General features: G+C 37.1%; 1 protein-coding gene across 4 annotated transcripts in view; it reads right to left on the reverse strand.

Annotated features, from left to right (window-relative positions):
* Window positions 1-1,078: 1,078 nt before the first annotated feature.
* USH1C (USH1 protein network component harmonin) overlaps window positions 1,079-23,700 on the reverse strand; it is a 46,990-nt gene continuing 24,368 nt past the window's right edge. For 2 of the 4 annotated variants that reach the window (XM_086892734.1, XM_023929073.2), the window contains 6 exons: window positions 6,859-6,900; window positions 6,491-6,544; window positions 6,243-6,342; window positions 4,931-5,040; window positions 4,176-4,231; window positions 1,079-2,421 (listed from right to left, as the gene is read on the reverse strand). In XM_086892734.1, the coding sequence (XP_086748860.1) occupies window positions 2,409-2,421; window positions 4,176-4,231; window positions 4,931-5,040; window positions 6,243-6,342; window positions 6,491-6,544; window positions 6,859-6,900 (375 nt within the window). In that variant the 3' untranslated portion in view covers window positions 1,079-2,408. Of the gene's footprint in view, window positions 2,422-3,101; window positions 3,284-4,175; window positions 4,232-4,930; window positions 5,041-6,242; window positions 6,343-6,490; window positions 6,545-6,858; window positions 6,901-23,700 lie in introns of those variants that run through there. The other 2 variants (XM_023929077.2, XM_086892735.1) reach the window with 1 other exon arrangement.

Here is a 23,700-nt window from a genome sequence, read left to right on the forward strand (position 1 = left end):
ACCATTCACACACATCAAAGTAACTGAAAGTGAACTTCCTTAAAAAGTGTATTTTCTTGTAGCATTTTCCAGCCCCTTGAGCTAGCTGGAAAATGAAAGATGGGATGCAGTTCTAGGGCACTGAAAATCAGAAATACAGTTAAAAAACTACCTGGCTAATGGCTTAAGGTAATTTTAAAATTTCAGAAGTGTCAGGCTCCTTTCTCCTGACACCACCTCATTACATTACCTAGAGAAACACAGGTTAAACTCTCAAAGCAACATTTTCTTAATATACCTGTAGTACTGAGCAGGAACTATTTCCTCAACTGCCTCTCATGCATTTTAAGCTGTATCCAAGCAAATCAAGTTAACAGGGTAGATGGGGAGAAGACAATTCTGTGACTAAGAAGGCTACAACTCAACTGCTGGTACTCCCACAGATCTCCCAGCTCAATCTTCTGTGCTCCTTCTGTCTGAACAAATAACACCAGTAGAAATAGTTCTGTGTTATGTTTCTTAGTGTGCTGAGACAGTGTTTAGCACAATCAAGCACTGAAGTTCTTTACTGGTGCATTTTTGTGGCTCTCTATTTGCTGGTACAAAACATCTGAGCAGCCCTTGAGAGAACACTGGATAGCACCACCTATCTCTCTGATGCATTGTCATACGGTCCAGATGGTTGCAGTACGTAGGCAACTGGGAACCAAAGCAGCAGGAGAAGTACATCCTCCTGCAATTTCCTTCTGGTGCTGATCTTGATACATTCAGCATTTAGATTAGTTTGTGGTTAGGAAGTCTACTGGCCTGGGTAGATGCACGCTAAGACCTAGCAAAAAAATACACTGTAGCAACTGTGGTAGCTTGCCAACTATCAAATTATGAGATTTGCCCCAAAAAACTCTGTAAAAGATTACTGCAGCTCAGCCAAGGGAAAATTGCTTTCGGTGCAGAGTGAATTCTGAATTCCACAAGGGTGGCAATCTCTTGCAAGTAGGTCTGTTATTGAAGAAAAACGTAGAAATCTGTGTACTTTAGCAGATTAACTATTACTATAATGTACAAACCCAGAGACAAATAAGAAACTAGACTTCTTCCATTTGGCAAATGCAATTTTATTTCTGGATTAGTTGTAAGAGTTCAACATTTTAAATATTCTAACACATATACCCTGCCACACATGTTAATTGGCATACTGGAAGAATAGTGCAAATAATGAAAGCAAACCAACATAAGTAAACATCTGCATATAAGTACAGAGTTCTCAGGAATGTAATTATTATTTTTATGTGCTTAAGAAGAGGAGGGCTTCCAAACCTTGAAAAGGCAAGACTTCAGTGGGAATTTGGTATACCAATGAACTGTCTCTCAGTAGAATAGGTGAGAAAAATTGAAACACAACATAAAATACTGAACATAAACTGGCAGGTACAAGAAAGGAAGGCGACAATGACATTTCTAAGGAGGTATCTCAATAATATAATTACTAAGTCTATGACTGTAATAATACTTAAAGCCAAGCTTGTATCAATTTTATGGTCTTGAGGAATTTACTCAAACCTAAGGCACAGAATAACCAAGAGAAGAAAGTTACACTTAGTGGCTTCCTGCACACTTTAGTTACATATATAGGCTCACTGAGAACAAAGTACAAAACAGCAGACTGTGAATCACACCCAAATTTTCCACCCATGACTATATGAGGGAGGAATTTTTGCCACCAATACAAGTACTCAGGAGTATGAGTGTGACTATGCATAATGATTTTATCTGAGCTACTTGCTAGTTATTTACCCTGCTGGTACAGAAGATTCTCTGTACTGTGTGGACAACACAATCAAAATTATTCATTATAATGCTCACATTCTTGGTATCCCAGTTCTTCCACCAGTAAGGTCTTTATGCTCAAAAAACCCTCAAAACTGAGACAAAAATGGACATTAAGAGAGCTATAGGAATATGAGAACAGGAGTTACCTGTGTACTTTCCTATTTTCCCAGGAAAATCACTATCTAGGAAGTAAAAATATAATTTTTTTCACACCCAAACTGGCCTGTGAATGTGTATTCACAAGTGCTGCATGTGGGAACAGACATCTGTGTTCTATCTTCATTTGTCATTTTAGAGTCTATTTCCAGGAAAAATGAAAGATGATCTGCAAAATTTGGCCCCTCAAAATAGCAAAAAGAGATCGAGCGCTCACAGTCTGAACTATGCTGGTCAGCAGTTCTTTTTAATCATGCTGGAAAAAAAGTTTTGCTGTATGTCTATAAAATGATAATAAATTATTCAAATTATCAGAAGTTTCTAGTTCAATTTACAGGTCAGTCAATAAAGAAGCATTTCATGTGGTTATTGATTCTCTATTAATTTACTGAGCAGCAGGTTTCTGCTGAGGAAAGATTCCATTCCAGTAGTTGTAGTCTTCCTTAAAAAAATGTCCTGTGGTAAAAAAGAAACAAATAGGGAGAAATGTGCTGTTAGCTCTCATGCAACTTTTAATCTTTCTAGTAAGCACAGTTTTTAAACTGGATCTTAAGTAGTTTTGATTTGTATTGTAAGTAATAATTGGGAAGACCCACATGCAACAAGAAATCTTACCTTGGTAATTCTAGAGATCTATGACTGTACTTACAGTGATTACAGCCACAGAGAAACCATACACAGGAAACTGAATTTCTGAGACAAGGATAATTTCAGAACAAACCCACTGTATAGGTATATGACAAATTAATGAATTTCGGTAAAAACCAAACACTCATGAATACTTGTTTACAGGCACACTGTGAATAATCTAAATGGAAACTTGTTCTTTGGACAAGCCTTCACAAGAAAATAATTTGTAGTTGCTTATATACTTATGAACTCCCAAAGCCACAGCAATGGTCCACAGATAAGGAAAAAACCTTAGGTTAATCCTCCTTGTTTAGACAGGGCCTATTTATTTAATAATCTGGCAGGTGATAAAACCAATTCTGCAGAGGATCTCTGAGGGACTTTATGAAGTAGAAACTAAATACTTATATTTTAATAGCACAGGCATGGCAAAAGCCCAAAGAACACTCCAGCTCCAGCATGCCAAGAACAAAAGGAAGGATGGCAAGCAATGCACAGGCAGGCACATGCTGAAAAAATAACACAGCCTCACGGTGGCCAGTCATGTTAAGCCAGGCGTGCTATTCACCATGAGGGACACTGCAGTGGCTACAGCTGCAGGAGATACCCTTGTCTGTACACAGGTGCACTGCCTTCAAAAACCTTTCTGTGTGTGTTGGGACTGACTGCTGATGAGGGAATGGTAGGGCTAAATATACAAGATATGAAAACAAAAATAACAATGATAGAGTTATTTACTTGCCTGCTAGTTTATGCACAGGTATTAAACAAAATTTCATGTCAATCTACAGTTGGTATTAGCCAGTAAAACTGATTTACTGTAATTGTATTATATTAAGAATATCTAGCATTCTGCACAGAACAGGAACCCAGGTTAACAGTGACTAGAAAACCTTGCTCTGCCATATTACTTGGTAGTAAGGATATCTTCAAATCTTCTCCTTCAATCAAACTAGAAAATACGGGTCTTGCTTTTGAAACTGTTTGTCCAACATAAAGCAAGTTGCATAGATTTGATAACCCTATCACACTTGTAGCTGTAGATTCTTCTGTTTCACACCTATGCTGATGATCTTTAAAACAAGGATTCTATGAACACTGCCAAGACACCCAAATCACTTCATCTTCTGAAAATTTTACGTAAGTTTTCTTCGACAAGAACAGTAACTGCAATCTAATTAAGAAAAATCAAACCAAAACACAGAATTAAACGTCTGGTGGTGATACAGAATGCTTACGGGAATTTGTTTCCCTAAATTATGATCTAGAGTGAATGATTCAGACTGAAGTTAAGTGCAACTTCTAAAAAAAACCAAAGCCCAAATCCTCAAACTTTAAACTGAAAGAATGAGTGTGTAGTCATATACAACCAATTCTGAGAATCACAGTTTTGCAGTCTGGGAACCACTGCTGTAATGCATGGCAGCTACTTATCACTATCAAATTAGCAACAATGTAAAGCAGGAGGTTATACAGTCCATAAGAGGAAGAAGATACTTGAAAAATGTGTGACAAAAAAAAGCAAACTGGTTATTGTTACTTATCTTTTAATCCCCAGAGAAAAAAGCTGACGCACTTACATTTCATCATCATATTCTTTTGGAGGTGATGCTGCAATGACTAAATCAATCCAATCCTGAAAAAGAAAAGCACAGGCAAACATCTGCTGCTAAATACTGCTTTTAGAGGTGGCCAGTGCTCCACCATGGAATGTCAGATAGATAATCAGGGAGATAAACTGTTCCTAGAAATCCACAGGGAGCAGCAGCAAGGTCTCTATTAAATACTTCCATAGGAAGACCATTCCTGATTTACTTGTTTGGTTTGTATCTTGAATTTAAAGAAAAATCTACTGTTGCAAGAAGATTTTTACAAAAAAATTATTCTAAGAATCATCCTCTATTGGTCATTTGAGCAATGATTACAGCTCCTGCTGTGGAAACACTCACTGTAGCTGAAGGGCAATGTTGCTTGTACGTCAAGAAATTAAAGATAAGCTATTATCAGAAAATTCCAATCAGCTTGCAATCTTCAGTGTCAAAGAGTGATTCTACATATAAAAGTGCTATAAACACTCAGAATGTAATGTGTTTAAATACCAATCTTGACATGTGGCTAAATGCCATGAAATTTCCCAGTCAATTACATACATGGTTTTCAGGGATGCTACATACCAGCATCTTCTGCAGATTTTAGCTTATTTTGAGAGTACCTGACATACCCACTGCTTTTGGTGTTTTAATCTTGTTTGTGTTGACGTGACAATGTCATGACAGAAAAGTAGCTCTCATGTGATCTCTGTAGATAGAATGAAGTAGTATTCCAGGTTACTTACCCCACCCATGTTCCAAGATTTTGCTAGAGTTGCTTGTGCTTCTGCCAGCTTGCTGTCAATTAATATCTTGCCATTTACAGCCAGTATTTCATCCCCTTTCACTATGCCTCCTGGGGAAAAGAAAAATGTGTTATACATACATGTAAGCAAAACAAAATCCTAAGAGTGTTTTCTGTGCCATATTTGTGCAGTAAAGACTATAATGAAAAGTGTTCTCACTGGATGCGAAGGTCTACACTAAAAATCTTAGGAAGTTTGCTACAGACAAACACAAAAGGAATTTTTAAGCATGGAAAAGCCAAGCTAATCTCTTATTGATCATGACCAGTAAGAAACTAATTCAATATGATTTTCCACTGTTTGTCTGCTTGGGTAATCCAGCTATACAGCTTACAAACTGTGACTGACTGTAGGATGTTACTACTATGCTCCATCACTGTAAGTGTTCAAGGCCAGGTTTGAACAACATGGTGTAGGGCAAGGTGCCCCAGCCCATGGCAGGGGCTTGGAATTAGATGATATATAAGGTCTCTTGCAACACCAAAAATTTCATGATTCTATAAAAATAGCAAAATTCATTAAATTCATGAAGGAATAAAATGGCGTTTGTCAAGGGTTTGCATATGGTCATTGCTTTGCAAATGTATGCGTAGTGTTTGCTCCTTAGAGCTGATTTTGACTTCCAACCTGGAAAGAAGCATGACCAGTTAACTGGAACTGGATTTGAAGAGGATGGTAAGAGGACAGCCTTAGCTATGAGAGATCCTAAAAGGAGTGAAAAGAGCACTGAGGAGATCAAATGACTGAGATGTTTTCACAGCAAGAGTGACTTGAATTTAGGTGCAGGCTGGGACAAGGACAGCCAAGACAGTGTAAGGGAATATTGCCCTCGCTGTTGACCAGGTCATAAGAGTTCTCAAGAAATGGATGGCAGGTACTTCCCACCAGGTGCAAAGCCCAAATGTGTTGGTGAGCACGTTCTTGTGCCTTCAAGAGCAAAGCTTCAGAGGCTCTGGTCTTTAGTTGGGTTTTGGGAATACACCCAGCTGCTTAACTAGACAAATCACCATTCAAGGTAGCAAAAACAACAAAACTAAGCAGTGTAGTGTAGCTAATACACCAGAGAATCAGGTGTTGTTTTTTCTAAAATTTAAGCAGCTTATGTGGACTGCCCTAAAACTTGAGACCGAACTTAGGTCCTTGGGCAATTGAAGTTAGCCTTTCAGTACCAGGCTATGAAATCAGCCAACTATTGTCAGCCAGTGTAAGGAGACACTTTGCAGTAGTATTCAAATTCCCCATTGTTACTCACCATGTTTGTCTGCAGCACCGTCCTCATAGATGGCAGACACAACAATCTTTCCAATTGGAGAATCAATTCCTCCCTCAACTGCAAGGTCCAGTGACCCTTCCTATGAAAAAAACGGTTCTAGTTCTGAGAAGTCTATTGATTTTTGCCATTAACAGGAGCTTAATCTTTCCTACTTCTCATTAAATGATGCTGTACATCAAATGCTTATATGAACCTTTTAAATATCTATCAACCAACACAGTATTTACCTTTTTTATTCTTAATAGTCGTACATCTTTTCCCATAATTTGGTCTGGGGTAAACTGTGAAAAGACATAATGATTAATCATTTCCACTTTGTAAACACAAAAAAATTAGGCTGATCTATGTAATTTATGGGGAAAAGGGACCTTTCCCTCCTCTAAAATAGTGTAAGAGGAAGATCAGAATGCCACATCACCTTTTCCTGTAAGAACGCTCCTTTTCTACATGACTAGAAAAGACAAATACATAAGACCCAGAAAAGCAACAAGCAAGAATCTTACCTACTCCCAGCCCTCAAAATCAAAGATTTGGCTTTTTTTTTCCCAGAGTATTTCATATTAAACAGTGAGGCATGTTTAAATTCTCTCCTTACCATTGAATATGGATCAAAATCTTCCACATACTTCTGGAAGCCCTGAGAATAAAATGACATTTAATTGCAAAAACAGCAACTCACACACTTAACACACAAATTCCATCTTATTTATTAGTGAGAGAACATGTAATTCTGTAAGCTATGAAAGAAGACAGTAACTGGAGAAAAGCCCAGAGAGACAGCAAAGAGTCCATCCCGACAGTCAGATGACATTTCAAAACCTCATGACAGATCAATAATTTGAGTTGGTCATATCATGGAGCATTTCTGAGGAAGCATTTACCACCTGTCAGCTCCACGGTTCCTCTCTACACCTGACAGAACAGAAACAAATCTTGAAAGCACCACAGGCAGGTGTGTTCTGCCACACTCTTTGTAGCAACATTTCTTGGGATTATCAACATGTTGGATGGTAACAGGTAGAAATGACAGGCTCCAGTTCACCTGTCAGCAACACTACTCCACACTGTCTGGGTTTTAGGATTCTTTTTCAGCTCCCTTCTCTCCTCCTTCATGTGGAGTTTCAGGGAGTTGGGTCCATAATACAAGGAAGTGCATGACAACAATTTGTTGGACAATTTGCAGGACAACAATATGATCTTTGTTTTCATGTGGTTCTGTGGAGGACTCAAAAGTTTTGTCAGGGAATGTTTGAAATGCAGATGATACTGCAGTTAGGCACAGCAAGATTTAAGCTTTGAGAGGATCCACAGAATGTGGGGCTTAACCCTTGTCAGACCAAGACTGCAGGGAAAAGCAGGAGTTACCTTTTCTGCAAGTATCGGAGCTCCTGCATCAGCAATCAGGAGTCAATGGTGTTTGAGCTGCAGTTTCTTGAGGATTAATAGCTACAAGGTGAAACTGTATGGGCAATGCTGGGGATTTATGAATGCTCTGCACTTACCCTGCATGCTAAAGTAAGGACTTCAGAGCTTAAGAAAATCTTTACTGAGGCACCTAGTTCCCACTCTTGTGGCCTGAAGGTGCAATAACTGGGTGATACGGGAACAGAGAACCACACAACATTTTGCAGACACAGCAGGCAAACCAATACCTTACACAGACCAGTGGTTCAGTGCGTGATCAAGCTTGATATATTCTTTATTGCCATCTTTTCTACTGGATCCATTTGACAACAAAGACTATTCCACTGTCAGACTCAGCTAAGCCTTTTTCCACTTGTAAACCAAACACCCAGCTTGAGATTCCTGTGGTATATTTAAGGGCTGGTTGTTAAATGGCAAAGTTGCAGCAGAAAATACTAATGCCTCCTCTGCTATACTCTTTATCACCTCTTTTGGTTGCCTCTGGGTTCTGATCTCACCCATAACAGCACTGCCTTATTTGGGTTTGTTACACTGCATTACATTTGTTAACCAGATAAATGAGAATTTTATCATAGACATCAGCAAGGGTAAAATTTAATCCTGGGGGAAAAACTTCAATCAACCATTCATTCATTTACGAAATGTATTAATATTATGAACCATTTAACTAAAGCTGTAAGAGAAACATTTTATAATGAAAGTTACCTAAACAATTAATACTTTGAATAACTGAATTAGTACTGCTTTTGGAATCATGGCTAAAGTAGATATCTATGGGTTTGGAGCAAGTAATTTAGAGAAAAGAGCTCCAACCTCAGCCAAGTCACTAAGTCATTATGTAATCTAAAGGAAGTCAGTGAACTCTTTGTCCCAGGTTGTCCTCATGAAAAACAGATGTTGTCCTTGAAAGAAGTTTTCCTGGGAAAATAATCTTTAAATAGGAAAAAACCCAAAAAACTTCACAAAAACAAACACACAAAATAAAATTTAAAAAAAAAACACCAAAAAAACCAATCTGCAAGCAAAATTCATAGAAACATAGAATAACCTGAGTTGGAAGGAATCCACAAGGATCACCAAGTCCAAATCCTGGCCCTGCACAGTGACACCATGCATCCAAGGGCACTGTACAAATATGTCTTGAGCTCTGTCAGGCTGATGCCTCTGGGAGCCTCTTCCAGTGCCCAACCACCTTGTGGGTGAAAAACCAATTCCTAATATTCAGCCTAAACTGTTATCCCCTTGGGTTCATATCACTGTGTATCACAGATACATAAGACAGAAAGAAGACATGCACTGAACTGTAATAAATCTCCCCTGAAATGGACACCACAAATTCAGAATCAGAGAGTGCACTCCATATCCAAGCAGGGACTAATGAGCCAAGGAAGACGAAGTGGAAAGCCCAGTCCTAATCCTACCCTCCCACCACTCAGGACATTTCAGGTAAAAGAGTTAACAACATTCAAATCCCCCCCTGACTTACAAAAACATTCAGAGGACTGAACTTAAGTTGAAAACGGAACACTAAAATATTTGATTGCACTGAAACAACTCTGTCTGGACTTCCAGGTGAAAGCTGAAGTTACTACTTAAAGAAGAAACAACCTCTGAAACATAAGCACTTATACTAATGATACTGCTTCCCTGGTTTCTTATAGTCAAGAGCAATTGAGACCTGAAATAACAACAACAAACCACAAAAAAACAAATAAAACCCAAGCAGCAACAACAACAAAAAATAACTGAAGGAGCAAGTCATGACCAGAAATAACAATCTTTTCAAAAAACCACCCCTTTTGAGAACACAATTGTTATATATTCAGAACATGCTGGCATTTACTGGCAAATAAATAATCTCAAAGCTGTATCTTTTTCAGTCAGTTTTCCCTTCTAGATATAGATTGAAGCTGATTAAAGGAAGAAAAAAAGAATTATTAATGTTTTACTGCTCAAAAGCTCACACTGTGAGGTCACTATTGTCTGCCAACTTTTCATATAACAACAATGCATCTAACTTGGCTTAGCAATGACAAAGGGGTCTTGTACAGAAACTGGCACATTTGACAGCAGTGAAGAAGTTTAGCATAAAGTTCACTTCTTCAAGGAACCATCCATTGGACCACCAGCCAACCAAAGACGAAGAGACAAAAACTTCATCCTTATGACAGAGAAAAGCAACAGAAGTAAAAATGCAGTTGGAAAATCCTACACAATACAGGAAGGCTGAATTTCCACCACCAGTTCCTCTGATTTCCTGCCAGTAACTATGTTATGATGATAGCTCTGTTTTTAAAACTGATAAAGAATTTTATTACTGGAAGCATTGCAGCTGGACACTAAAAGAAACAGGGAAATCTTGGTAATACCAGTATCAGATCAACTTATCAGTGTTCAACTTTCTTAAAGGTTGCTCTTAGCCATATAAATTACAGATGGTTCAACCTGAAGGATTTATTCTCATTCTTCTTCTGCCTAGACTGGGAGGAGCCACAAGCACACACTTAAAGCTTACAAATACTAGCAGTTCTCATGCACTAGGGCTGTCTTGCATCCTCTGTTTTAGAAACTGAGCAACAGAATTGGAAAGGAAAGTTTTAAATCTATGATCAGTCAAACCAGAAGTAGCACACAAAACAAGGAAAATGTTATTTTACTTGTTTTTTGTTAGATCTAAATGATGAATTGTAAACCACCATCCTTTTAAACATCTCTTGTGGCTGCAAAAGAAAGAAAATTGCCAAACCAGGAATTAACTTTTTGCTGTAAATAAGTATCAGCTACTCATAAATTATTTTTCTGCTTATTTTGCTCTCCCAGGGACTTGATAACACTTGCACTTGTTAGTGCTTGTTCCCTATATCATTTCAAAATGAGAGAACACACACAATGAAATAGTACCAAATGCAAAGTGGATAGAATTCTATAGAAACTACATAAATAATGCACATTTCCATACCACAAGATTTCTTTAAAATATTCTCCATGCCTGCTTTTACAACTCATCTCTATAAAACAGTTCCTGGATGTCTCATCCTTGATATATGAGAAAAAAAAATAAATTAAAAACCCCAACCCTAAACATGGACAAAATGGTAGACAATAATTTCCAAAATACTGAGAAGTAATGATAAATATATATTTATGCATTTAAGATTTGCTTTCCTACCAGAGATATCCTATACTGAAGAGGTGAATTCTATTATTAAATGGATTTTATTGAATTGCTTTTGGCTTCATGGTCTCAAATTTCATATTTATTCTGTTTTTCTGTCACTTCCACTATTCTAACAGAACAGTATGCTGTAGTTTGGAATCACTTATAATGCAGAATATCTTATTAATTTACAAAAATTTTCAAAACTGAAATGGGTTAACCCCCATATTATTATAGAAAATACTACTGACATTTCCCCAGCCTCCACTCAAAACCTTACAGCAGATCAGGTAAGGTATTTGAGTCTTCTGAAACAAGAAAAAAATTTCTACAGATGCAACTCTGGCATTTACCTTTTCACAGTCAATTTGCTTTAAAACAAATTACTGTGTATCAGTTTCAGTAACATTTCTCTCAGGGTCCTACAGTCTTATCATTATTTGGAAAAATATATTCCAGAGTTAATGAAATATAGTTTGTGTTTTATTAAAATGAACTATGAGTTTTTGTCTTGGAGGACTTATGGGCAAGTTTAGAAAGATTTTCCACAAATCTCTTCAGAATCTCTCTCTCATAAAAAAACCCCCAAAAAATAACAACAACAAAAAAAAAACCCAAGGAAAAAAATTTCAATTCAGATTCCTTTGGTATGATTATAACCAATACTAAGTGAAATTTCCAGTCCTTCCCCATCTTTCCACACAGTATCTAAGTTTTACTTTAAGACTCTAAGTCTTGACTTTAGTCCTGCAGCATCAGGCTTCAAATCTTGCAAATTAGAGGAAAGCTTAAATATGATTTTTTTCCTCTTCAGAAATTCTTCAGCCAGCCACAAACGAATAAGGGAGGAAAAATATTTTATAGCATCAAGTGCAGCAGAGCCTTGTAAGTCACACAACAGGATGTTTTTGATCATCAGGGAGAGCAGAGACTAATGCTCCTGGTGGTTTTGCATCTGTGAAAATCTCAGCACTAAATCCTAGCAGTCCACTCCTGTTCCCTGAGCCAAAATTTAATTGGCTTTGCCATGAGTGTATTCCAGTTCACTCTAGTACAGATCAAACTGATTTTGACTCACAGCAGACCTCAGGGTTTAAGGCCACACTTAAGGTTTAAACATCGCCCATAAGTTCCCTATTTATAAGTGGAAACAATTTCATATTCATCAACTGTTAAAAGACCTGGTAATTCTTACCTGAATTTAGTTAATAAGCTAACTTGAGTCGTAATGGAGATTGTCTGGCCCAACTACCTTCCAGGTAACAGGAGAATTTTACCCATTCTTGCATGCCTATTTTATTCTTAAGTGCATGCTTTTTCACCTTCTTTACTAGTCAATTGCTTGAATACAGGTCACCAGGATTAGCTACTTCAATCAATTAAATCCATCAACCTCAGTTTCTTGAGCTTGATACTCAGGACAGTTAAATTCAGGTAAAAACAAGGTAGAAAAAGTGGTGTGCATTATGTCAAATTAAAAGCTAGAGTTCCATAAGGTGTGTGAAATCTAGGGAGATGAGAAACCAGACAGCAAAAGCTGTGTTGTCTGGTGATACTATCCTCCACTAAGAGAAGTGGAACTGGTCCTGTATCTGAACAATGAACTTACACACACACACACACAAAACCACACTCAGCAACCAACCAACCAAACCTCACTCCCCTTTTGCATGAAATCTTACTACAATTCTTAGACACTTCTGGAAACAGGCAGGTACCGTCTTGTTTGTTTTGTCATTTCTGTTTGGCCTTTTCTGTTTTTTAACTAATAGAAGTCATTTCCCTCTTCAGTAGCCTGCAGGCTTTACTTCGCATACCACTTGTGACTTCCTTGCAGGGAAGATGAGTAAATACCCTTTACTGCAGTAAGTCATCAGTAGAAGTAAGAGATATAAGGTCTAAAATTTCTACACCGATCTTTCTCTCAAACTCCTACCAGAATATTGCTCCCATAGAAATTTTAATCTTCCAACTTATATAAGGCAGTTTGGGAAGGAAGATGATTGAATCTGAAAGATTTTAGCAGACTTGTGATTTGGAAAATGTGCATGCATGCATAACAGATCATAAGACATTTCCCATGGAGGTGGATCTCATTACAGGCTTCTTAAATTAATTATATGTAATCAGTTAAAAAAAAACAACAAGTACCTTTTAAAATTTGTACCAAGGCTGTTTGATCACACATAAAGGTATCATCTATTTTGCAAACTAGTTCATATACACACTTTTTCAAGAGCTAGATGATATTAACTGCAGATTATGACTTTGTTCATTCCTCCTCTAAGGGACTTCATATTGCTTAGAGATGTTAAATTACTAAACACAATCAAAATGAGAGCTCCAACTGAAGAGATCTGAATTTATTTTTAACTCATGTGCCTGCCTTCTCTTAAGCAGTTTATTAAAACTGCTTCCAATTACTATTCAGTTCATTTATAATACAGAAGCTTCAAGATGACTCTGGCTGTGGGAAAAGCGGTTAATAAGTATCACTTAAATTTGTTCCAAGTCTAACGGGGAAAATAAAGGAACAAGAACATCTAAATTATTAAAGTGAAAAATGACAAATCCATCGTGTTTTAATGAAACACAGCTAGGAATATTGTGCACATAATTTTTTTTGCCAGAAATAGCTTCTAATTAAATAAATGCAACACAAATTGGATGTTTTTTCTGTCACTTACTGTCTTACAAATACATAAATACACGTGTCCACACATGTGCGTGCAACAAACACAGAACTCCAACACTAACAGCATAATTCATGATGACCCTCAAAAATAAATACTACTAATTAGTCCACCAGCTATTTTAGGTGAATTTCAAGGACTGTCAGCTGAGAGTTATCAACTGTCTGAGCAATATTTCTCCTTTTTTTTGCTCAGTAAGCCTTGGCTCACCTTCCCTTATACACTATAATTCCCAAAGATGCTTCATGGTTGGTCCTAAAATGCTTAGCCTCTAACTTTTCTCTTGCATCTGACACAGAAATGGAAAAGAAATAAGAAAAATAAGCTTATTGTGTGAATGAACTATGCAGTAACACTGCATGACCAGTATATTGGGGTCTGATATAACAACACACTTTTTTCCCATTGGAAATTAAGGTATACATTTAAATGATTTTTATATATATATATATAAAATGCATATATGATAAATTATATAATAAGGCATATATCTTCAAGTATGTTCATGACTGTTTACAAAGATAAAAGACAGCTGACTTAATTTTTATTATTTCATTTCTGATTAATTCAGTTGACTTAATATTTATTATTTGATATATGACAAATTCAGAAATTATAAAACTAAAACCTAGCATCTGAATAAATGAAAAATAAGATGTACAAATTCTAGGGTGTTAAGCTGCTCTGGAATTATGTATTCTGTACAAAAATTGTCACTGAAAGTGGCTTTTCCACCACAGAAAAAAATGGAAAAATACTACTTTGTACTTACCATTAATGACTGCTTGAAAATACAAAGGAATTTTAGTTAGCAGGAAATGGGACAAAGATTGATTTTTTGAGGCCATCTCAAAGAACAATGTCAAAACCAAACCCACACAGTATTCAGAAAAAGGATATTAAAAGGCTTACCAGGGCCTCTGATTTGATTGTTGGCCTGACCACGAAGTTTGGGTCAGGATGCAGCATAACTGGTTTAGAGACTATTGGTACCCCTGGATGACGCTGGGTAGGTGGACTTGGAGCAAGTTGCTATGGAGTTAATTTGAGAAAATTACAGTTCACAACCCAATTTGTACAAATCCATAATTTCACCAAGACTCCTCAATTCAAATGGTTTATCATAATAAATTTTAAGACACTAATACAAAAAAAGAGCTGACAGAATTATTTTAACTAAGGCTTACAAAGCCAACAAACCAAAACACTATTTCTCTTTTATTCAAACAGTAGCTTTTCACCTAAATTTTGGCTTTACTAGCAAGATTATGGAAAAACCTTATCTCTGCTCTTGGCATTTTTCCCATAAAGGAAACAAACTGAATAAGAAGTTAGAGGGAAAAAAAACCCAAACTGCAAAAGTTTAGTGTAAGAACAAGTGAACCCAAAATAAGATTGTAACTAATCCATGGCTAAATAAATCTTTTAATATGAAATTCAGCAGGACTGCAACAAACAGCTTTCCATAAAGAATTTCAAGTTAAATTATCTTGATTTAACAGCAAGGGTTTTTTTAGGTTAATTCCTTCCCCTTGACTCCATGAGGTTGAGATTCCCAGAGGCATCTGAGACCTAATCATTCAGCATGTCTTAGTCCAATCCTATATTTCTCACTCAGCCAAAACTCCCATTGACATCAAGCACAGTTTTATTCAAGACAAGAGTTCAAAACTGAAACCTGTGGGTTCAGTTTCTGACTTAACCCCAGCAACTCTTGGGACACTTTTCTCAATGTTTCTCATAGGAAACGTGATGTATTCCAGAGATCATTCCTATGGTAAGAAGGGTACAAGCTGTTACCTCTGAAATTATTTATCTGCTTCCAGCAAACAGGTTAAGACACTTGTTGGATTTGGTTTTTTGTTTGTTTCTTTTTTTGTTGTGTGTGTGTGTGTGTGTGTTTTTCCCCTATGGGTTTGTTTTGTTTTGTTTTCCCCCAACCTTTCTTAAATCATTTTAAAAAAAGCTTGAATCAGATATTTGAAAGTCCCTAGGGATATCACTCAACTGATGTTGTTCTACTTTGCAAAATACATTGTATCATTAAGCATTCTGAGCTTAGAAGAATCAGAATCAACAGATTCACAGATAGCAATTTATTAAACTGCACTGGAACTGGATTATTTCACCTGGAGTTACACAGTTTAGCAACAGATTCTTCTGCAGTGCAGAATGGACGTCTGATCATTTTGACTCAAAATCAGTATAAAGAGATACCAAACTAATGGTGGCTCTGAGATGAAACTTGCATCTTAGCAGTCATTATATTTAAAAGATGGTTTGAACCTAGAAACTTTTGCCTTGATGGAAGAACAAAGCACATGCGCTGGGACATACAGACATTTGCAACATGCAAATACGGACTGCATTTTGCTAAACTGTTGAAATACAAAATCCTTGAACCATTAGGAGTCACTCCCACCACGCGTGCTTTCAGCAGAGCAATGTATCCACACAGATCATTCCATGAGGCGAATTTTAAATACGTTAGCCCTGCAGAGTGAAACTCTTGACAATTCCTTGCCATTAGCACTACATGAGAAGTTCATGAAACTACAGCCATGACAAATAAACAGGATGTGACATACCAGTGGGTTGCTTGAGACAGGGGACGCTTTGCCAACGTGGGAGGTATTTCTTTCAACCTAAACAGCAACACACTTAGTACTGGGTTCATATAAAGTGTAAAGCTAATAATAATTTTTTTTCAGAAACAGACAATTTATACCAGATATTTTAATAGCTAGTTCTCACGAATGTCTCTGACAGGATTTTTATTCCTTTTGTCAGGTTTTGTTCGAGCTGAATTGGAAATTAAATGATCTGGGTTGAAACCAAAAATGGAGCAATGTAGAGAAGATTTACCAGCTTGAATAATATTAGAAAAATTAACTTATGGGACAACTACTGTTGTCTTATATTTTGGCTTTAGCTGGCATATACATGAGATCTTCAGTCACACAAATGCACTGCTTTTGCATATCTGTGGAGTTTAAAGATGACTTTGTAAAAGGTAGCAAGAATAAATTGTCAAGCTTTGATTTTGTTTCCATTTCTGAAATTACATCAGAGATACTGAATTATCTGTTAATAAACAAAGCAGCTTTGGCTCAATTAATTTTACTAAGAGCCTAGTTACTTCCTCATATACATGAATTATATTCAGTGAAAACTGACATTAATTTTAAAGGCTAGGTTATTTGTGGTTACCTAACATATTTTTCTTAATTATTAATGTATTTTCTCTAACACAGCTAGCAGTAACAAACTGCCAGAAACAAATAATATATTGATTTGGGGTCAGATCAGTATGGCAGTTCCTATATTAATCCTCCTATCTGAATATTCTCTGTTCTCTTTAGAAGAAGGTATTTCTTCTGCTCAGCACAAGTATTTTGTACACTTGTTCAATGATGTTTCATGTCATTTTTATTTTGGAAATAACTTGGGAAACCTGCTATCTATATCAACCTATGATAGCTCCATTTCAGTAGATCTAGCACACTCTTGGCACTTCAAATGTATGAACCACATAGATCAAGCATTACCAGAGGTCCACATAAGTTTACAAGAGATTCACGGGTCACATCAGAGCAATTGCTCACAGAGAGAGAATCTATTAGTTTCCACCAAAAAGTAAAAAATTTGCATATCGTTCCCTACCCAAGGAGAATCATGCAGAAACAAGGACTATTTAGTAAACATGCAAAACCCCCAAAACTTAACAGTGCAGTCACTCAACCCATGCAGAAAATTGTGTAGGAAAGAAGTGACCATGTGGGATCCTCTTCTGCTGCTTGAAAAAAGTAAGCATCTTTTGCCAAAACAACAAGTACGTGATTCTCACTACAGTGCTAAACAAAGGGAATTACCATGAATCAGCTGCCATTTCTTTCCTAAAGAAAGATTTGGCATAAGATTTCTTTTATTTGATCCTCTTTTGGACTCAGATTGCAATAAGGAGAAAGTTGATGTTTTCTCAGAGTGCAAAAAGTCAAACCAGGTTACCAGCTCTTGCTTTTTTATTTTATACAGTTTTGGCCTTTTAAAATTTTGACCTTCTGAGTTTAAGCCAATTTTCTTTGTCCACTCTTCTCACCTAACAAAGCAATTTGATGAGACATTTAAAGCCCTTTTACAAGTCGTTTTCACTACAGGGATACTCAAATTAAATCTTCTGTCTGCAGTTGCTTTTTTTCCTATTTTTTTTTTTTTGTCTTTAATCACTCAAGTCCAAATGATGGTTTTTTTAGCTGATACATTCTATCTAGGACATCTGCAGGTAGTAGGGTTATGAGGTATGTAAGCAGGAGAGCAAACCCGTTCTGACTTGCATTTAAAAAATGTTAACATGAAACTACCTCTGGACTGCAATCACTACTGAAAAAATGAAGAAATCACCTCATTCCCTCCTTTAACATTGCAAGGGGCAGAAGGGCAGATCCAGGGGACAAAGAGGGTGATGGATCAGGCCAGGGAGGCACGAAGGGGAGCGATAAAGGCGCATGCATCCAAACAGATCCCGAAGTCACCTGAGAAGCTGGTGTTACCAACAGGGTGGGACCTCGTGGAGGATTTGAGGGGGGAAGTGGGTGAGCTGGTGGAGCTGGGGTAACAGTGGGGGGCGGCGGCGGTGGCGGAGGTGGCGGCGCGCGCTGTTTGGGTTTGTCAACTTCATCTAAGTTTATGTCATCAAGATCTGTGGTGTGCAGCTGCAGGCCCCCGGCAAAGCGTCGCATCGAGGTGGCTGAGGGAGAGGAGGCAGGAGGACGTCCACTCGCCAGCTACGTGTGACAGAACAGAAATCTGCCTCAACACTTCTGCCTACAACAGCTCTGAAGGGTGGCCAGCCCTAGAACACCGTTCTGCTCCTCCACAGGAAAATCTTTGCTTCTCCCACACAGAATATACACAAACGTCTCCTCTGAAGGCTTTTCCAGAAGCACTCCTTGATATTCCAGTTTAAAAAGAAGAAAAATGGGAGTGGTGTGACATCAGCTGTTGGGGTAAGGGGGTCGACAAAAGAAACCCCACAAAACCCCAACAGCATGAAGTTTTCAATAAGGCAAAACCACAGCACAAACCAAGATAACATAACTTTTGCCTCTTTGGCTCTCATGAGGAGAAAGCAAGAATTATTCCTTGCAAAGGTGCTTATTTGAATGAAAATAATCTAAGACAGGCCCTGAGATTCTATGTCATTAAAAAAGGGAAAGGGGTTAAAATTGTGTAAACATAATCACACATTAGTACAAGAAAGGAAACAAAGCTTAAGCAGCTATCAAAACAAAAAGTTCACTGTGCTATGAAATTCAGAACCTCAAGGGGTTTGAGATTTTATAATTTATGTTAATCCACACCAGATCTACTGGGTACTAAACAACTTCAGAGTTAGAACACAATGAGCATCTCATAAAAAAAAAATAAGGATGTGTATGAGGAAGGAGTCTACATATGGTGTTAGAGTTGCTAACATTTCTTTTATCGGTGATCAAACTGCAGTATTTGCGAAAATTCAGTCATTTTGCTATTTTGTAGCAAGGAAACCTTACATAGATAAGCTGATAGACACAGTCATCTTACTCTAATATGGCAATGCTTCCCTCACGTGGGTAACACTTCTCACATTCTTCTTATCTAACATGCTCACCGCTTTGTGCTGAAAAATAGCTATTTCTTTGTCAGAGCTTGAGATCTTGAATGCTCTTTTTCCCAAGAAACAGCTCAAACCTGTAGCACCTGAATATTTTTCAGCTGAATTTACCCCTAAGGAACACTCAAGTTTTGTGTTTTACATGTTCTAACTGCTTAGGTGGGTTTGTACAAAAATTGTAGTAGAGCAATTATATATAATTTAACAGAAAAACTAATGGAGCAAACACAACAGAGTGCTTGTCTTAAATCCAGGTAGAGCTCTGAAAATACAACAGTGTTTGTAATCTGTAATGCTCCTACTTACTTTATAAAGTAAGGGGGACAAAGTTCTAGCAGAATACAAGCTGCCAAGTTTGGATAGTGAGAGTAAAATTCTGCATAAACATCCCACTAAAGACCTGTACTGACAAACCACATGGATCTGAGCCTAGGGCCACAAGGAACAAAAGATCATCTGCTTTATTCAGAGCTGCTCCACACTGACCTGAAGGAAAATCATGCAAGAGTGTTCCCCAAGGTCCCTTTTGTGGTTGCAGTTTCTTGGGCATCCCACGGGAGCTCACTAGATTGCAGTGTTCCTCTTGGAAGTGGCTTTCCTTGGAGGACAGCCAGAGCAACAGGATGGTGGGAAAGCCTCACTCCACATGTAGAACCATCAGGCTCTAAGGAATAATCGCTATCTGCAGTTCCCCTGATTAAAGGGGACTACTTAAAGTACAAGCTCAAACCCTATTCCTTGTGAGTTTTGTATATTTTTCTAATTTTCTTATCCTGTTCCTTTATTTCACGCAATAGAAGAAAGCTTTCAAGAGCTCATCATCAATATTATATTCACATGATACTAATAAATATAGCTGGATCTAGCATTTGTTACTGGTAGCATGTCCCACCTAGTCCAAATATTTCATGAGACAATAAAACTGTTAATTTAGTGGTGATATATAGTTAAAACAATAGTATTATTATGACAACAATAACAATATAATAATATTATAGTATTACATATAATATTACATACAATATTGCATATAATATTGCATATAACATAACATAATATAACATAATCAACGTAATGTTATATTAATATAGTTAAAAAGGACAAAATAAAATCAGTTCGTTAAAATAATGATTAAATCTTCATAAAATATAGGAAAAGCAAATTCTGTAGATTGTAAGTCATCAATTATTGACTTTTTCGCCCACCTCTTAGAAAGAAGACTGAGGGGGAAAGACAAAGACAGATTTTTTTACTGGTAAAACCTGTTGCTTTTAGGAGGCAACTTTCAGTTATTTAGAGATCATGCAATATATGGAAAAGCTAGAATTTTACCTCAGGAGACTCATTCTCCACAGAGGAAATCTGTTCTAATCGTGTTTGACAAAGTCTTTCCACCCAGTGCTGCACCTTTTCTGATTCTTCCAGGTCTTCTCGTTCTGTCTCAGATACCTTGACCATAACGTTGATGCATTAGAAAAGGTTATAGGTATAGTCATAATACAAGTATGAAATGCCACCTAAAATAGTTTTTAAAATAATAACAATAATAATTTTAAGAAGGATTTCCTATTCATTAAATTCATCACTACACATGGACACAACTGCAGAGATATCCTCATTTGGGCAAAAGCTGACTTTTTAAGCAAATGTGGTGGCAGAATTTTGCAGTAAAACAGCTTTTAAAATTTCATTATCTCTGACAGAATTAAACAAGTGTCCTGCTAAAAATAATTCCACTAAAAACCCATCTAATTTTCTTTCAATATACCTTTGCACTTGATGGATCACAACATACCTCTTGCACAAGACGATTTATTTTCAGTTGTTTTTCTTTCTCCAGCATACCTTCTTTCTCTTTGGCAAGTTTTTGCTCAAACTCCATTTCCTTTTTATTCTTCCTCTGTTCACAAAAACTATCACTTTTTGACTTCTTTCGTTCTTTCCCTTTCTGGGAAGGTTTTTTAACAAGAATTTTTACATCAGCTAAAAACACCACAAGCTTCAATCTTGGTACATGAGTATCTGCCTTGAAAAATTAATTACACTCTATGCAAGTATGGGATTTTTTTTTTTTTAAAGGAAAATCCAAAGTCCATTAACCCAGCAATTTGCAGGAAATTCAAACTTTTTGGAGGGCTTGTGCCTCCAAACATAAGCTGGATGAGATCAGAGCAACCTTTTTGTTCCTCTGCAGATTTACAACTTCAGGGCACACAAGTTCACTACGGAACTTGGAATGTTCAAACAGTTTTGGTTTGGTCTTGATTAGTCATCTCTCTTTTTTGGCATTTATATATATCTGACTGATTATTTTCAGGTGACAGATGCTCATGTACAGGTAGATGTGAATAGTCCATGCATCCAACAGTTTCATGCATATGCCCTAAAATCAGCATTGCATCCTCTAATAAAACTGAAATAAGGAACTAATTATAAAGGAAAGGTTTAGATCAGTGCAGAAACTGAGTTTCTTCCAAGAAGGAACACTGCATCATCATAAATACCATGTAGCTCCTACAAGCACAAAGTGACTCTAAAATTTTAGATGTGGGATACAAACAGAGGGAAAAGCTATAGGCTTCTTTTGGAAGCCTCTGCTGCTGTTGTCTTCAAAACAGACACTGCTCCTTGTTTCTACTTCAGTGATGTCACATTTCTGCTACCCTTTCACATTTGTACAGGTAGGACTCAGCTCATACTGGAAATGCCATGTTCTCCTTTCATTTATGAAAAGTAAAACAGAGGAGCAGGTGGCCACTTACTGACAATTACTGCCACTGCCAGAAAGGCTGTGCTTCAGGTTTAATTTTGTTCTTATCATCATCATCAGCTATTGACTTTCCATGCTTTGAATTCCCAAAACCACCATTAACTGCTTCACATTAAATAACATTATTTGTCTTCCTTTCACCTTTTGCCCATTGATATTGAGAACAAAGCCTTGGAAAACAGGCATTTTCCCTGGCTGCTACAAGCCAATTCCCCCAGTCAAGCAGTTAACTGGAACTTTGTACTGCTGAGTTCAGTAGGATGTGGTCTATTGCTTCATGCTTACGTTGTGGTGGTGCTGTAGGGAGGAGAGCAGAGGGAAAAGGAACCCCAAAAATATTGGAGATAAAGCTTAGCTAAAAAAATTCTAGCTTTTCACACTAATGTTTTAACATAAACCTAATTCTGTGGTGTATTTTATTCAGGGATAATTAGTTTTTATCTTAACAACAATTGCCAATATCATCCTCTAAAAAATTCAAGATACGTTTAGTACTGTCTGCTAAATGTAACATCAGGCAGGTCAACTTGCTAGGTGTCAACATTTGAAGAATTACTGAATTCAAAGGCACACTAAGCACTACACAAGCCAAAGACTTCTAGAACATGAACATGTATCTGAGTGTCTTATCTGCATTCACAGCATTCAGACACAACAGGATGATTCATCCTTTCCTACAATTTTCCCCATGGATTCAGTTTACTTCCTATTATAGACGTTTTTAGTACAGAGTGAAATTTTGTTTTTAAAACAAACAAAAAAATCATTAGCAATAGGGAGTAGGATGAAAATGCATCACTGCCAAAAGCCAATGATTAAAAATAAATCTTTTCAAGCTTCTAGTGCACACTGTTTGGTAAAGTTCAGTAGGAATTGTGTAAGATCATTAATATGAGAAGATGTATTTGGGCATTCTCTAAATTATAGCTGTCTGCAGCAACACAAAATATTACCCTCTTTGTGTGAAGGATTTCCATAACATGCCTTTATAATTTTCTGATAAAAATCCTAACTTCCCTGGCTTTCACACTGGTTACAGATCCACGATGATTTACGGTCACTAGCAGTACAAAAAGGTATTGGAATGAACCATCTTCTCCTAATCTCTTTTATGGAAAACAGGTATATCCTGGACCCACAGAAAGTCAAAGCAATACTCCCAAACAGCAATACAAATACTTCATCTGTCAGAAACAATCCTGAAACCTTGAGTTCTTGACAGATACATGCACAAAATTTTCATGGCAATTTTACTACAGTTAATTACCAAAAAAACCACCACCAAAGCACACAACACTATAGCAATCCCCCTATAATAAGGCTAATATACATTGCAAGAAATAAAGAGAAGGAAGCAACAGCAAGTATAGAACATTATTTGAAACTCTCATAAATTGAAATTGCATTACTTCAGCAGCATCTCTACAGATAAAGAAATATTCTATCAGCTTAAAGATGGCTAATTTTTCTTTTTTTCGCTCATCTGTGCATGCCTAAAAGCCTTTTTCCTTCACTCGTCCTACAGGGAGATTTGCTAAGGTATAACTGTGTAATTTTTTGGCTCTGTACTGTTTTTATATACACATGATTCTGAGGACTTTCAGAGAACATGAAGACATGCACTGCCCACCTGTAATGAACACCTTCTGCAAAGTAATGTTATACAACTCCCTCTGCACATGGTGGAACTCAGAGCCTGAAGGACTCAAAAGGACAAAGTCCTAGACACAAAATGCCTA

The sequence above is a fragment of the Cyanistes caeruleus genome, chromosome 6 (genome assembly GCF_971803275.1).
Source record: "Cyanistes caeruleus chromosome 6, bCyaCae1.hap1.1, whole genome shotgun sequence".
Classification (NCBI taxonomy): Eukaryota; Metazoa; Chordata; class Aves; order Passeriformes; family Paridae; genus Cyanistes; species Cyanistes caeruleus.